The 15,730-nt window shown below is 44.3% G+C and overlaps 1 protein-coding gene across 4 annotated transcripts in view; it reads right to left on the reverse strand.

The window, feature by feature from the left end:
* Positions 1–4,835: 4,835 nt before the first annotated feature.
* The window catches only part of THSD4 (thrombospondin type 1 domain containing 4), a 274,230-nt gene continuing 263,335 nt past the window's right edge, over positions 4,836–15,730 (reverse strand). For all 4 annotated transcript variants that reach the window (XM_068106810.2, XM_068106811.2, XM_068106812.2 and 1 more), the window contains 5 exons: positions 15,035–15,208; positions 14,649–14,822; positions 11,758–11,937; positions 10,894–11,038; positions 4,836–8,710 (listed from right to left, as the gene is read on the reverse strand). In XM_068106810.2, coding sequence (XP_067962911.2) covers positions 8,574–8,710; positions 10,894–11,038; positions 11,758–11,937; positions 14,649–14,822; positions 15,035–15,208 — 810 coding nt within the window. In that variant the 3' untranslated portion in view covers positions 4,836–8,573. The remainder of the gene's footprint in view (positions 8,711–10,893; positions 11,039–11,757; positions 11,938–14,648; positions 14,823–15,034; positions 15,209–15,730) is intronic.

Here is a 15,730-nt window from a genome sequence, read left to right on the forward strand (position 1 = left end):
GTAGATTTATGTTCAATCCAATATGGCTGCTGAACCACGTAACCGATGATGTCATAAATTTCATTCTCCCATACAATTTTTGTGTAGTTCACACTCAAGAAATTTAAAAATGATCGGACGAAGTGTTATACTTGTCAAATTATGACGTCATAATTCAGGTACCGATGACATACTCATTAACTGATTAACATATCTTATTCCCAAAGGGGAGTACTGACAACACACCATGTTTAAATTTTTTCCATGGAGCAGTTTCGGAAATATAGAGGTACTACGTTTTTTGATTTTTCCAAGATGGCGCCTGTACCACGTGACCTGTGATGTCATAATTGTCAATAAATAATTATACAGGAGGAGGCGCTCCTATGGTCAAAATTTGGTTTCCATCGGACTAACAGTTGGAGTGAATTTTTTTTTGTCATACTGATCAGATCAAGCGTTGTACTTGTTAAATTATGACGTCATAATGAAGGCACCGATGACATCATTATTAACACTAGGGCATGCCCGTACTATATATAAGCTAGGACGTGCCCGTACGTGGGTGCCCGTTCCTTGCCAAAAAAAAAAAAAAAAAAAAATTTGTGTAGGGGTGTGTGTGTGTAAACATCCTAGGGCGTACCCGTACGTGGGTGCAAAAAAACATGCGTGCAAACAACAACAACAAAAAAAAACTTTGAAACCACGTGGCAGTAACGACCACAGAACCCCCCCCCCCTCTATTTACATGAATGGTTTGGTCCATTCGCAACGACCACAGAACCCCCCCCTCTATTTACATGCAATGGTTTGGTCCAAAGCGAACGGCTTGCAGTGTTTGGTAAAGAAATCGCCATAGCTCGGTAACTACTTCTCCGATTAATATGAAACCTTGAAAAGGCACATCCTCGGGTCCCCAGCAATATACCTGGCAAGTTTAAAGTATATCGGACCGGTAGTTGTCGAGAAACAGCGGTCACAGACAAACATACACACATACACACATACACACAGAGATTAATGGAATTATAGATAGATATGTTGTTCCCTATGGGGTGTACTTGACAATGAGCCTTGTTTCAATTTTTCCCTGTTAAGTGGTTTTGGAGATAAAGAGATCTAACTTTTTTCCAAGATGGCGTCTGTACCACATGATCTATAACGACATAATTATGAATAAAAAAAATTCGACAGGTGGAGGTGCTCCGATAGTAAAATTTCGTGTCAATCGGACCGATGGTTGCGGAGAAAATGAATTTTTAAAATGCAGACACGCATGCCACACGTACGCAACTGATCGCCTAACCCTGCTTTTCGCTTCGTGAGGGTAAAAACAATGTAGGTCTTCTGCTCTCATCTGGTCAAAATCTACCTTAGTAAACTTGTAGATCTTGTAAGGGGAAGGTTTCCTGTGTTTAACTGATGTTGCAAAGTCTACCTGGATTATTGGGTCGTGGTCATCAGTAGTATGAAATGGGTGTTCTAACACGCCCACCAAAATCAAATAATCAAATCATGTTGTTTGATCTGAACCTACTACCATAATTAACTGAACTAGCAGAGTACCATCCCCAAGTGTGCAACACATTTTTCTACCATCAGATATTTTCTGCTGACACAACTACTTTGACTTGGATTTCTTGCCGATTTCCTTTGGTAATGTCGCTCCTGATGATTTCTGTTCAACTTAGGTGGTCTTCGTTTTTGAGGCATCTAAATTTTCCAGAAAAAAAAAACATCAAACATCACCCTAGCTAACAATACCCATGACCGCACAACACCCCTCACCCCACTCCACCACCCCTCACCCCTCTCCACCATCCCCTCACAATACCCGGTCAACCATCACCCTAGCTAACAATACCCATGACCGCACAACACCTCTCACTCCACTCCACCACCCCTCACCCCACTCCACCATCCCTCACAATCCCCCGTCAACCGTCACCCTAGCTAACAATACCCATGACCGCACAACACCCCTCACCCCACTCCACCACCCCTCACCCCTCTCCACCATCCCCTCACAATCCCCCATCAACCATCACCCTAGCTAACAATACCCATGACCGCACAACACCTCTCACCCCACTCAACCACCCCTCACCCCACTCCACCACCCCTCACCCCTCTCCACCATCCCTCACAATCCCCCATCAACCGTCACCCTAGCTAACATTAACAATTGACTCCAAAATTTTTATTACTGCAAAATATGAACTCGATCTTCCTGTAATTCCTTCTACCTGTATTTCCTGTACTTCAATCTTTATCTTTTCCTTTTCTTAATATCTCCAAACGGAATCTTCATTGAATGAAATGTTTCATATTTCTTCCTTGAAAAGTTTTTAAATATATTTTAAAATGCTTCACTTTCCTTATTTTTCCATCATTAGTGCTCCACATGTTACTCTTCTTCATCACGAAGTATTGCTCTTCTTCTTCACAAACATTTTCCAAACTTGTCTCTCACCTAAACACTTGGTCGATCAACCCTCCTGCTGTACCTACAGCACTACTTTCCTAGGTGTTCTTTCCACCCCTTCCATGATGTTTGTCTCTGGATGTCCAGGTAGGAAATCTTGAGAAATCCAGTTTGCAGAGGCTGTCTGCTCACGATCATTTTCCCTTCAGGTCCTTTAACAGTGTCAAGCTCCTCCATTTCAGGACCCTCCCTCACATTGCCTTCAAGCCTGCATCCTTCCAACTCCACCCCTTCTATGTGTCCCCCTCTTCAGTATCCCTCCACTTGATGACCCCTCTTTCTAGATTTCTTCCTCACCCACCCGTTCTATGTGTCCCCCTCTTCAGTATCCCTCCACTTGATGTCCCCTCTTTCTAGATTTCTTCCTCACCCACCCCTTCTAAGGTTCCCCATCACCCACCCCCTAAAAGCTTCACTCTCATCCTAACCGCAAAAAGCTTCTTCCTCACCCTAGCCCCTCAAAGTTTCCTCATCACCCAGCCCTTAAAAGCTTGTCCCTCACCCTAGCCCCTCAAAGTTTCCTCATCACCCATCCCTTAAAAGCTTGTCCTTCACCCTAGCCCCTCAAAGTTTCCTCATCACCCATCCCTTAAAAGCTTCTCCCTCACCCTAGCCCCTCAAAGTTTCCTCATCACCCATCCCTTAAAAGCTTCTCCCTCACCCTAGCTCCTCAAAGTTTCCTCATCACCCATCCCTTAAAAGCTTCTCCCTCACCCTAGCCCCTCAAAGTTTCCTCATCACGCATCCCTTAAAAGCTTCTCCCTCACCCTAGCCCCTCAAAGTTTCCTCATCACCCATCCCTTAAAAGCTTCTCCCTCACCCTAGCTCCTGAAAGTTTCATCACCCATTGCTTAAAAGTTCTCCCTCACCCTAGCCCCTCAAAGTTTCCCCATCACCCTCCCTTAAAAGCTTCTCCCTCACGCTAGCCCCTCAAAGTTTCCTCATCACCCTCCCCTAAAAGCTTCTCACTCACCCCAGCCCCTCAAAGCTTCCCCATCACCTACCCCATAAAAGCTTCTTCCTCACCCCAGCCCCTCAAAGCTTCCCCATCACCCTCCCTGAAAAGCTTCTCCCTCATCCTAGCCCCTCAAAGCTTCCCCATTACCCTCCCTTAAAAGCTTCTCCCTCACGAACCCCTTCTAAGCTTCCCCATCACCCACCCCATAAAAGCTTCTTCCTCACCCCAGCCCCTCAAAGCTTCCCCATCACCCACCCCTAAAAGCTTCTCACTCACCCCAGCCCCTCTAAGCTTCCCCATCACCCACCCCCTAAAAGCTTCTCCCTCACCCCAGCCCCTCAAAGCTTCCCCATCACCCACCCCATAAAAGCTTCTCCCTCACCCACCCCATAAAAGCTTCTCCCTCACCCCACCCCTAAAAGCTTCTCCCTCACCCACCCCATAAAAGCTTCCCCATCACCCACCCCATAAAAGCTTCCCCATCACCCACCCCATAAAAGCTTCTCCCTCACCCACCCCATAAAAGCTTCCCCATCACCCACCCCATAAAAGCTTCTCCCTCACCCACCCCATAAAAGCTTCCCCATCACCCACCCCTAAAAGCTTCTCCCTCACCCACCCCATAAAAGCTTCCCCATCACCCACCCCATAAAAGCTTCTCCCTCACCCACCCCATAAAAGCTTCCCCATCACCCACCCCTAAAAGCTTCTCCCTCACCCACCCCATAAAAGCTTCTCCCTCACCCCACCCCTTCTAAGCTTCCCCATCACCCACCCCATAAAAGCTTCTCCCTCACCCCACCCCTTCTAAGCTTCCCCATCACCCACCCCTAAAAGCTTCTCCCTCACCCTCCCCTAAAAGCTTCTCCCTCACCCCAGCCCCTCTAAGCTTCCCCATCACCCTCCCCTAAAAGCTTCTCCCTCACCCACCCCTAAAAGCTTCTCCCTCACCCACCCCATAAAAGCTTCTCCCTCACCCCACCCCTTCTAAGCTTCCCCATCACCCACCCCTAAAAGCTTCTCCCTCACCCTCCCCTAAAAGCTTCTCCCTCACCCCAGCCCCTCTAAGCTTCCCCATCACCCTCCCCTAAAAGCTTCCCCATCACCCACCCTCTTTCAGCTTCATCCTCATTCCACCCCTCTCAGCTTCCCTCTTGTCCCGCCCTTAAACCGCAATCCCGTCCAGTACTCTCCCCCCTGGCACCTTCCTCACCCCATCCAGTCCTGCCACCTGGATGGGGGCAGGTACCTCTCTGACCAGCCATGGCACTTCAGTAAAGGACTTCTGTGACTCCACGGAACCGATTCAATCTGTAAACGTTCCCATTCGGATTTCTCACAATGGCAAATCCTCCCTTCTGGATTGTACGCTGGATGTGGAAACAATTCCCAATAATAAAAAGTACAACAACATGGGTATACATGTCTGATTTATTTCCGGCAAAAAGGCAATCCTAACATAAAGGTTAATATTTGTGAAAAAATAAATTAATTATTAACAAAATAACCTTTTTAGATTTCCTTTGGAAAGAAACAGGGAAAATTATATGTTAAAAATGAAAAAATCAGTGAAACAAGATACTTTGTACAAGCAGATAATGTCTGCAGACCTTTAGACTTGCACTAAATGAACATTCATTCAATGAAACAGTATGAACATGTCATTTTGAAACAAAGAGGGAAGGGATGGAGAAACACCTGTTTATAGCAATCGGACACCTATTAGTGACATGACATCTGGTAACCCTTCATACATTTATATATTACAATATACCGTCCTGTATTACACTCACGCACGCCAACGCACGCACAAGCACGCACACGCATGCACAAGCACGCACATGCACGCACAAGCACGCACACACACAAAATACGCACACGCACGCACACAAGTATGCAAACGCATGTACAAGCACGCATGCACACAAGCACGCACACACACACACACAAATACGCACACGCACGCACACAAGTATGCAAACGCATGCACAAGCACGCATGCACACAAGCACGCACAAGCACGCACACACACAAGCACGCACACGCATGCACAAGCACGCACATGCACGCACAAGCACGCACACACACAAAATACGCACACGCACGCACACAAGTATGCAAACGCATGTACAAGCACGCATGCACACAAGCACGCACACACACACACAAATACGCACACGCACGCACACAAGTATGCAAACGCATGCACAAGCACGCACACACACAAATACGCATAAACACACACACACACACACACACACACACACACACACACACACACACACACACACACACACACACATGCATACACACAAGCACGCATGCACACAAGCACGCATGCACACAAGCACGCACACACACACACAAATACGCACACGCACGCACACAAGTATGCAAACGCATGCACAAGCACGCACACACACAAATACGCATACACACACACACACACACACACACACACACACACACACACACACAAGCACGCACACACAAATACGCACACATGCAGATGCACGCACAGGCACGCACGCATACAAGTACGCACACGCACGCACAAGCACGCACGCACACAAGTACGCACACACACAAGCACGCACGCACACAAGTACAGACGCACACGCACACACACGCACGCACAAGCACGTACACACGCACGTAATTAATGCAAATGGAGCACAGTAAGTTATATAAAAACATTTACCCTTCGGATATAACTACGTCACATAGTTTAATTCGAGACATTTTGTAAATGGTGCATTTGATCCATTTCAGTTTTGAGCATTGAGCTTGCGAAGTACATTTACACAATGGGTCAATTCCCGAGCACCAAATGAAAAGAGTGTTGGTGAGAGGTAGAAGTTGCTTTTGAAACGGAAGCACAAAGCGTAATCGTGATGGGTTGTTTGGTTCTCATCACCCATACTTCTTTTTGTGTACAAAGTCGAGGCTCGTGGGATAGCTAGAAGGTTCTAGAACGGATCAGGATGTACCAGCACAAAAGGAAGAGTAGAAAGAGAGTGGGGCACATCAAGATCGGGGTTGAGGGGCAAAGATAGAGGAGAGAGGGAGTCTTGGAAAGATACGTTTTGGACAAATAAGTTGTGTTGGGGAAGAATGAGGGCGATGGGAGGATGGAAGGGGTGGACAAGATGGATACAACCACAAACTCTCAGGAAGAAAAAACTGGAAACTTGGAAGGAGGTGAGCTTGGGCGGTGGGAGAGGCGTGGGGCTAATGAGGGTAGAATAGATCAAGGTTTTGGATGGGGAACAATCTGAGATGTGAGTGAACAGCTGTCTTGCAGACCTGGAGAGAAGAATGAGATTGAAGAGGATGTGGAAGTTTGTCCCACAGGTTGGAAAAAGAGGAACAAATGAGTGCAGGTGAGCAGTGATCCTGGATATTTGAAGTTTCACCAGAAGGGGGTTGATGGTGGACCACGTGTGCCCGACAGAAGGCTGGGGAGGAACAAAGCATGGAAAGAGCAGATGGTGCAAGACCAGAAAGGAAGTGGAAGAAGACAAATACTACAGACACATCTGCACCGAGAAAGTGATAGGTCTAGAGACTCGGCTTCAATATGGGAGATTCCAATGATATTGAAGGCCTTGGTTTCCACTGTGTCAAGCTGAGGAAGATGTACAGGTAGTGGAGAGCAAGGCCAAAGGAAGGAGCAGTACTCCACCAAGCTCCGGCAAAAGGTCAGTGGATAAGAGTTCAGCTGTGCTGATGAAGGACATTGCATGACGGAGAATGGAGGATGTCTTTGGAGGCCAATTTAGTAGTGTGGTTTGACCAAGTACGATCTTGGCTTGTACAGTGACACCCAAGAGCTTGAGTGACTGATCTTCGAGAAGATCATTAAGAAAGTATACGGGACGGTTTGCCAGACGGTGCTTTAGGAGAGTGAGAGATTTGTCAGGATTGAAAGACATTTTCCAAGTGTTTGACCAGCTCCTGATTTTATCAAGGCCCGAAGAGAGGGCAGAGGCTTCTGTCTGCCTGTCTAAAGCATGGGAGATGTTCCGGCAGCAGGTGTAAGCAAACTCGGTGGTGTATGTGGTGTGTGGTTGGAGCACCCACTGTGAGTATGCCAAATTGGTGGTTCAAACTTTCGAACCCTAGCCAAGTCATACCCAAGACTACAAATGGTAGGTGCTGCCTCCTTGCTTGCGTTCACCATTTAGAAAGGATAGAACATGGACAATCAACCGCAGGTTTGCAAAATCGAGCACAACCTTCGATGGGCCTGATGGCCTCCTCATGCACGTCGAAGATCCTTCCAAGGGAACATGTATTATTGTGATGGTCATTGTCGTTTGCTTTCCGCCAGATAATGGCACCAGCATTACAACTTGTATTTACACTATTTATTTTAATTGTTTTTAGGTTTTTATATCACATCCTGTATAAACCAAAATATGGACTCATATAACGTTGCTCGTTTATTCATCGAATTTTCTCCTTGTTGGATAAACCAATGTGATTATTACACTACATTCTTACATATAAGCTCAAGGAAGAAAATACATTGTGTGAGATTATATTACCAGACTCGGTGGTGAACGGTAGACTCTCCGCTCTGAGTCTGGGAGGTCTCGGTGGTTCCAACCATGTTCATACTTCATACAGGAGACCAACAATGGTACGTGCTACTTCCTTGCTTGACGCTCAGCATTTAAATTTCAAAAAGGGTAGAGCACTGACAAATAACCATAAGTTGGCAACCCCAGCGCAGGCTTTGGTAGGCCTCATTTCCTCTTGCGTTGAAGTTCCTTGCTATTGTATGTATTGTGACATTGTAAGTCTATGAAGATTTTCAGCTGAGTTTCACGACACCAGACCAATTTACCAGCCGTATACATTTAGGGGTCTTCAGGAAGCAGTTTTTTTTAATCATGAACACACCGTGCCTGGAAAAACGTTTTCCATTCATCGAAATTCCACCACCGGGTACTAGATTCCTTCGGTACGATTCCAGGGATGTATGAAGTAAGCCCGTTCCAACTCGCACGTCTCGCAACAACCCCGTGATCATATTTACGCATCCATCCTCAACCCTCCCTCATCCACCTTCCTGTGTTGGCTGCATTTCCGGTGGCGCCATCCGCCATGTTTGCAAGCGGGGTGAATAACATGGCGTGCGGTCAGCTATCTGCCAAAGCGCCGTGTTCGTGTTGCAGCACGCTTGCATGACGCACAGCATGCTCTCTTGTAGTAGTCGTAGACACACAGGCGTGCTTGTACCACCACGTTGCAGTTGAAGTACTTGTCCTTGCAGTGTTCGTCTGAAACAGGAAGTACCGGATTGTTAAAGTACAACATGATCGGGTGCAACCCATATTGTTTAACCTACATAGCGGGTTCAAAGGTTAGGTAATAACTATTCACACATAGGAGTCAATGCGCAAGCTCAAAGTAGTGTAGATCGTTCTGCACAACCGCCATTGGAAAACACCTTCGAAGTGACATGATCTTCCAGGTTCTTGGGTTTAATATTCAATTACTGTCATTTCCTTTTGATCCTTCTAGTGATAAATAGCTTGATTAACCAACATAACTCGCCATTAAAAGTGAGTTTGGTATACATTTAAGCACAACGAGAAAGACTACATTCATTTTTGTCATTACATATTAACAAACCAACTATGTCTTGTACAGTGGGATGAAGGAAAATTGAACAGGAAGAAAAAGATATAAAATATCATACATAGCCCCCGTGGTTTCAGTAATTTTGCTATACGGAGTTAAAGGCCATCAATCGGCCATCTTTGGTCTGATCACAAAACAAAATCTTCCGCATATGTATACTCTGATGTATTGTCTTCGTGCCAAGATTGAACAAAATCGGTCCATGTGTGTCGAAAAATGGTTGGGGACACGTTTCAGTAACAAAATGGCCACCCGTCGGCCATCTTGGATCTGATCTCTTTTTAAAACAAACGCACGCATATCTAACCCATTATTTTTTTCTGTGTGCCAAGTTTGAACAAGATCGGTAAATGCATGTATCAATAAATGGTTGAGGACCTGTTCAATATCAGGTTTTTTTACAACCAAAATGGCTGCCAGTCTACCAATCGGCCATATGTGATCAAATCGTAAAAGAAAGTGAGGTGTACGTATATGTCATCATGTACTCTGTCTGTGCCAGGTTTTAATAAAATCGGACAATGCATGTTCAAGGAATGGTTGAGGACATGTTTAAATAACAAAATGGCTGCCAGTCGGCCATCTTGGATCTTATCTCGAAAGAAATGACGTGCATATGCAAGCCATCAATCTTTATCTGTGTGCGAAGTTAAAACAACATCGGCAAATGCTTGTCCGAGAAATGGTTGAGGACGTGTTCAACATTAAGCCGAAGTCGCTTAATTAGATAAATTATAATTATTTGTAGTTACAACAACAGCAACAACAACAACAACATGCATTTTAAGGCCATTTTCCCTGCTAGAGCAGGGGTTAGCCTTGCGCGGGCCCCATGACAATCTTCTCCATTTTGCCCTATTTTCTACATCTCCCCTTGTTAACCCCCTTGCCTGCAATTCGTAGTTACACAATATCTTATCAAACATAACTTCAAAGCTTGATATCATTTATAGGTCGATACAAAGAATGATTGCACTGTGGTCACAACCTGCGACGAAATCCAGTAACGGGCCGTTTGGGAAATGCGCATTTAAAGCACTCTTAAAAGATGAACAGCGAGATTGGGAAACACACATTTCATGCGCTATTAAAAATTAACTCAACACCTCTCATCCATGTCACCCTCCACCAAGGTTATATCAGAACGATCTGATTTGTCACACGGTCACGGATTTTTAACCCCAATATGGGGCTGTTCAAAAATTACATTACGCTATTTATTTGGGGAGGTGCTACCGTGCTGCTGAAGGGCTTGATTAAACCTCACTAATAATTTACCTTCAACAAATGATTAGATTTTTTGGGGTCCATTACCGTAACACCTGACCCAAATAAAGCCAATGAAAATCTGACGCAACAAACCCGGGCAGATTATAATCAGCAGAGGCCGACAAGTGTGATGTCTTAGGCCCACCAAAATACCAAAATGGTGGCCATATTATTTTCTCTGGTGCCATGATCGGTGGAGTCAAGTGACGAATGTGGGTGTGGTCGTGCAGCTGTCCGACCAATGGGTGCACATTTCAAAAATCGATCCCAACAAGAACCCCAACAACAACAACAGCAATGCGAAGCTCTTGTAGATCTGCAACATGTCGCAGGTAAAAATTGCTAAACTTTGACTACATCTTGAAGCATTAATAAAATTAATATTGTTCACCTTTTTTTGCATAAACACGTGACAAAAGAAGGGAAGAAGGAGGATAAGTAAGGAAGAAGAGGAGGAAGCATTCAAGGGAAGAAAGAGAAAATAATCTCTGCATAACGTATCCTAAGGTATGCTACCAATTTCAAAAAGCATTCAAAAACCAAGTCGTACCTATTTTGGGGACACATGGCTGCACGTTGCAGGTCTCACGATCATCAGGCTTTTTTTCCATTTCGCAGTCCATACTCAGTGACAAATCATCAGCAAGGCACCTCACCTCTCGTACCCGAAAACCACCCTCGCACGATTTGGAGCACTGCGTAATTAGGTCACAAAGCTGAGCTCAAGAGTAGACTTTCACACCAAGCTTCACCATACATAGCACCACCACCAACAACAACAACAACAGGTTCTTCGCACACCTGGCACCACCCACAATATACTGTTCCTGCATCTGGCAACAACGAAACAAACTCCACCCATAGTAAGAAATAACCTCACCTGGTACCACCTACACGAGTGTATGGTTACCACCTACCACCTACACAAGTACACAACTACACAAGTGTGTGGCTTCGGACACAAATATACAATATCTGTTTTGCTCCACATTCTAATATAGAGTTGCTCTTCAGAGAAAAAGTTTTAAAGGTAAAAAAAAGTTTAACTTCCAGAGGAATTGGCAACAGTTCAATCGCTTTTGTATGATTTGCACAGCTGTGGCTGAATTGGCTATATTTGGCACATAGTTATACCCAAATGTTCAGCTGTGGATTTTATACAAACATAGAAAACTAAATTTTCTTTGACTTGATGAAAAATTTAAATATCCAGTATCTAACCTGATTAAAAACTCAATAATATGACTCCATTAGAATCTTCATGTTAGGACATTTTTACTTGGGCAGGTACGTTAGGCTTGCAATGCATTTGAAGCAAGACAAAAAAAAACAATGAATGACAATACATGTTATTGCTTTTGGCATGAAAATTGTAACATAATTATCCCTCCCAAAGTTCTGCGGGGTTGCTTACAGCGCTCCAAGCGGTGGAAAACCAGCGCATTCCACAGGTGCGTGACTTGCAGGCTTGGTGAGATGGAGGCTTTTGCAGGTGTGAACAGGCTGAAGGAGCCAAAACCAAAAAACTGGTGTTGCTCCTCTGGATGCAGATTACGTCCCTGCTCTGTGTTCCATTCCCACACTCCACAGAGCACTGCAAGCAGGTGTGCGCACAGGTGAATTGGTGGTTTTAGAAGCCAGCAATGATGAACAAATATTGTTTCTGGAACAAAATGAAGCGTATTCATGCAAGGAAATTACATCCCATTGGTGGATCGGAACCATGGCTAGCAAGTACTACATAGCATAATCAACTGCAGGGCCTTTTGGAGCACCATCGAGCTGGCAAGCCAAGCACAATAGTTTTTAGACACGACAGACATAGCTCAATCCAATGAGAAACTTATTGGGAGGGGGAATTGTATGAGGCAAAATAACCTTTAGGACCATAAGCAAGTGAAAACATACATATTACATCATCAAAAACAAGAAGAAAAAGACATAAAAAGTCATAGCACCTGTGGTTTTATTAATTTTGATGTACGGAGTTAAAGGCCGTCAGACAGCCATCTTCGGTCAGATTACAAAACAAAATCTTCTGCATATGTAAATCAGCTTCTGCACCCGGGTGCCAAAATCGGTCCATGCATGCCGAGAAATGGTAGGGGACACGTTTAAGTAACAAAGTGGCCGCCAGTCGGCCATATTAGATCTGATGTCGAAAAAAAACGACGTGCATATGTAAACCATCATTCATTTATCTGTGTGCCAAATTTGAACAAGATCAGTAAATGCAAATCCGAAAAATGGTTGAGGACGTGGTCAATATCGGGTTTTTTACAACTAAAATGGCCGCCAGTCTACCAATCGGCCATCTTTGATCAGATCACAAAATACAGTAAAGTGCACGTGTATGCCATAATGTACCATGCTTTTGCCATGTTTCAACAAAATTGGGCCATGCATGTTCAATAAATGGTAGGGGACACGTTTAAGTAACAAAGTGGCTGCCAGTCGGCCATCTTGGATCTGATCTTGAAACGTCGTTTTTCATGTGGGTATATATCTCGAAATATAAAGGAGGAGTGTCTGTCTGTCTGGATGTCCGCTTATAACTCAAGAACTACACATTGGAGAAAAGTTTTAGACACAGATTCGGAATCAGCATAAAATTCCGGTGGTTATAGGCTACTTTTTATTTTAATATCAATGGTTTAAAAAACCGGGCCAGCTGCAATTCCATGGTGTAGTTTGTGGCGGCGCTATTGCCCCTTTCTGATCCCATGACGCATTGCGGCTCCGATTCGCGATAAGGTCTATGCGCTATCACCCACACTTTTCCACCTTTTCCATACCTTTTAATCAGATTTACCTTATCGTCCATCGTAAGCACATTACGCTTGGAAACGCTAGCATTATCCTTTTTCGGACCCATGGCTAACACAGACACAGTGAAGGAATACTGTACGTCGCCTCTGTTTTGAATGAGAATCAGCAGTTGCGCGTACGTACAGTATACTGTACGTACATATTTATATATTTTTTATGTGCTTTTTATTGTATTTTAAATTGTTTTTTAGCTTCTTTTATTGTTAATTTATGGACTATTTTATTTATTTTAAATATATTTTTAAGGAAAACAAATGTTTTCACGTCCGTAGGAGTGATGTAATGTCGCACATAATGACGTTCGCTGCCCGGTCATGAAAGAAATTATGATTCTCTTGCCAAAGTGACATGCAGATCAGGCAGTAAACCTCCCAACTGAGTTTCTCAACAGTCGTCAGCCTCAAGGACTCCCAACACACAGGTTGATTCTCAAGGTGGGAGCACCAATCATGCTTCTAAGGAATCTTGATCTACCAAAGCTGTGTAATGGAACACGATTGACAATCCAGCAAATGATGCCGCATGTCCTAGAGGCAACCATCCTCTCAGGACAATACAGAGGAGAGAAAGTATTCATTCCAAGGATACCACTTATTCCACCTGACCTTCCATTCTCCTTCAAGAGGATTCAGTTCCCCATCAGGCTATGTTTTGCTATGTCCATCAACAAGGCGCAGGGGCAATCAATGAAGGTTGTAGGCCTGAACTTCACAGAACAAGTGTTTGCCCATGGCCAGCTGTACGTGGGCTGCTCGAGGGTTGGAAAACCAAGCAATCTTTATGTCTTGGCACCAAGTTAGCTCTTTAGCTTAGCTCTTTCACGAGCCTCGATTCAGTATACAAAAAAAAAAAAGAAAAAAAAAAGTAAGAAAACCAGAAATGTTGTATACCCAGAGGTTTTGAGAAATTGAAAATTGAAAAAACGTCATGTAGGAAATGTACTGTGATATTGCTCTAAAATATACATGTTCTTTTCATCATATATTTGTATTATTCTTATTCAACCCGGGTGAAGCCGGGTACCTCAGCTAGTGTTATATATGCAAGCCATCATTTATCATCTGTCTGCCAAGTTTGAACAAGAACGGTAAATGCATGTCCAAGAAATGGTTGAGGACGTGGTCAACATCGGGTTTTTTACAATTAAAATGGCCACCAGTCGGCCATCTTTGATCGCATCGCGATACAAAATGATGTGCATATGTATAGCATCATGTATTGTCTTTGTAACAAGTTTGAACAAAATGTGTCCATACATCGAGATATGGTTGTGGACGCACACACGCACAGACGGAAGGACGGACAGACAAGACCTAATACATAAGCCCTTGTTTCGGACAAAGTCAAACGGGAGATAACAACATAATATTTGCTATAACCCAACCCCCCTCCATCCTTTCTTCATAAATCCCCTTCACACACTATTTTTTCCTCCTTAACTCTTGCCCCCCTCTCCCCCATGTTATTGCCACAAACCTGTCCCCAGGGTGCAGTGAACCATGAAACACGGTTCTCACAACTGCCCTTGTTGCAGATTCGATTCTCAGCAGGATGTTGGCCACCACAGCCTTTCAGAGGTAAGCTATTGACGTGATTCATGAGACACACCACAGAACGGCTCTCCTCACCTTTCCCACACTCAGCAGAACACTGCCGGGGCAAGGAACAGCACATGTTATGATACCTTAACTCATATTTGATAAACGAAAGGTATTTCAACAAAGATTAGTTGCATGCTCCAACATAAAATCATACAATGTAAATGCAATCTCCAATAAGCAGTAAAAACAAACTAAATGCATTGTGCAGTGCTCATGTGCTTGTGAACCAGCACGGCCTCCTTAGACCTATTGAAAACGTACCCTGCTGCTCCAGTCGGTAAAGAACCAGCTGCGGGTGCAGGGACCCATGTCGCAGTTCTCAGAGTCCCCAGGCCGCAGTTTCATGTTGCACTCATGGTCATCCACAACATCTCCAATATTGCTGATGCATTTGACATCACGAGTGCGCTGGCCCACCCCACAGGGAACTGAGCACTGAAAAGAACAATCATGAGAACATTATAACATGGACATAAGTCCCCAATATATGGACACCCTGAAGCTGACCGTCAAGTACATTATTAAGGATTCCCTCTAATATTAATAATAATAATAATAATGCATTTATTTTATATAGCGCTTTTCAGGAAGCCCAAAGACGCTTTGACAGAGTGCAAAACATAATGCATAGCAAAACATAAAGACAATTGCAAAAAAAGAAGAATCAATAGGGAAATATTCAAAGCACAAAGGAGGGAGAAGGAGAGGAGATAGTCAGGGGTTAGATGCTGTGGGTTAAATGTTGAATGCAGTGTTGAACAGGTGGGTCTTGAGTGATGTTTTGAATGTGGTGAGTGAGGAGGAGTCTCTGATGGTGTGAGGTAGCGAGTTGTGATTGAGAGTTTGCAGCAGTATCCGTCTTGTTCACCACCTGTGTCCTCCCCTTGCGAAATTATTGAAGATATTGAAGAGCGAAAGCGAAAGCGAAAGATATTGAAGCGAAAGAAAAGGAACAGT

Source organism: Myxine glutinosa, chromosome 2 (assembly GCF_964187855.1).
Source record: "Myxine glutinosa chromosome 2, kmMyxGlut1.1, whole genome shotgun sequence".
Classification (NCBI taxonomy): Eukaryota; Metazoa; Chordata; class Myxini; order Myxiniformes; family Myxinidae; genus Myxine; species Myxine glutinosa.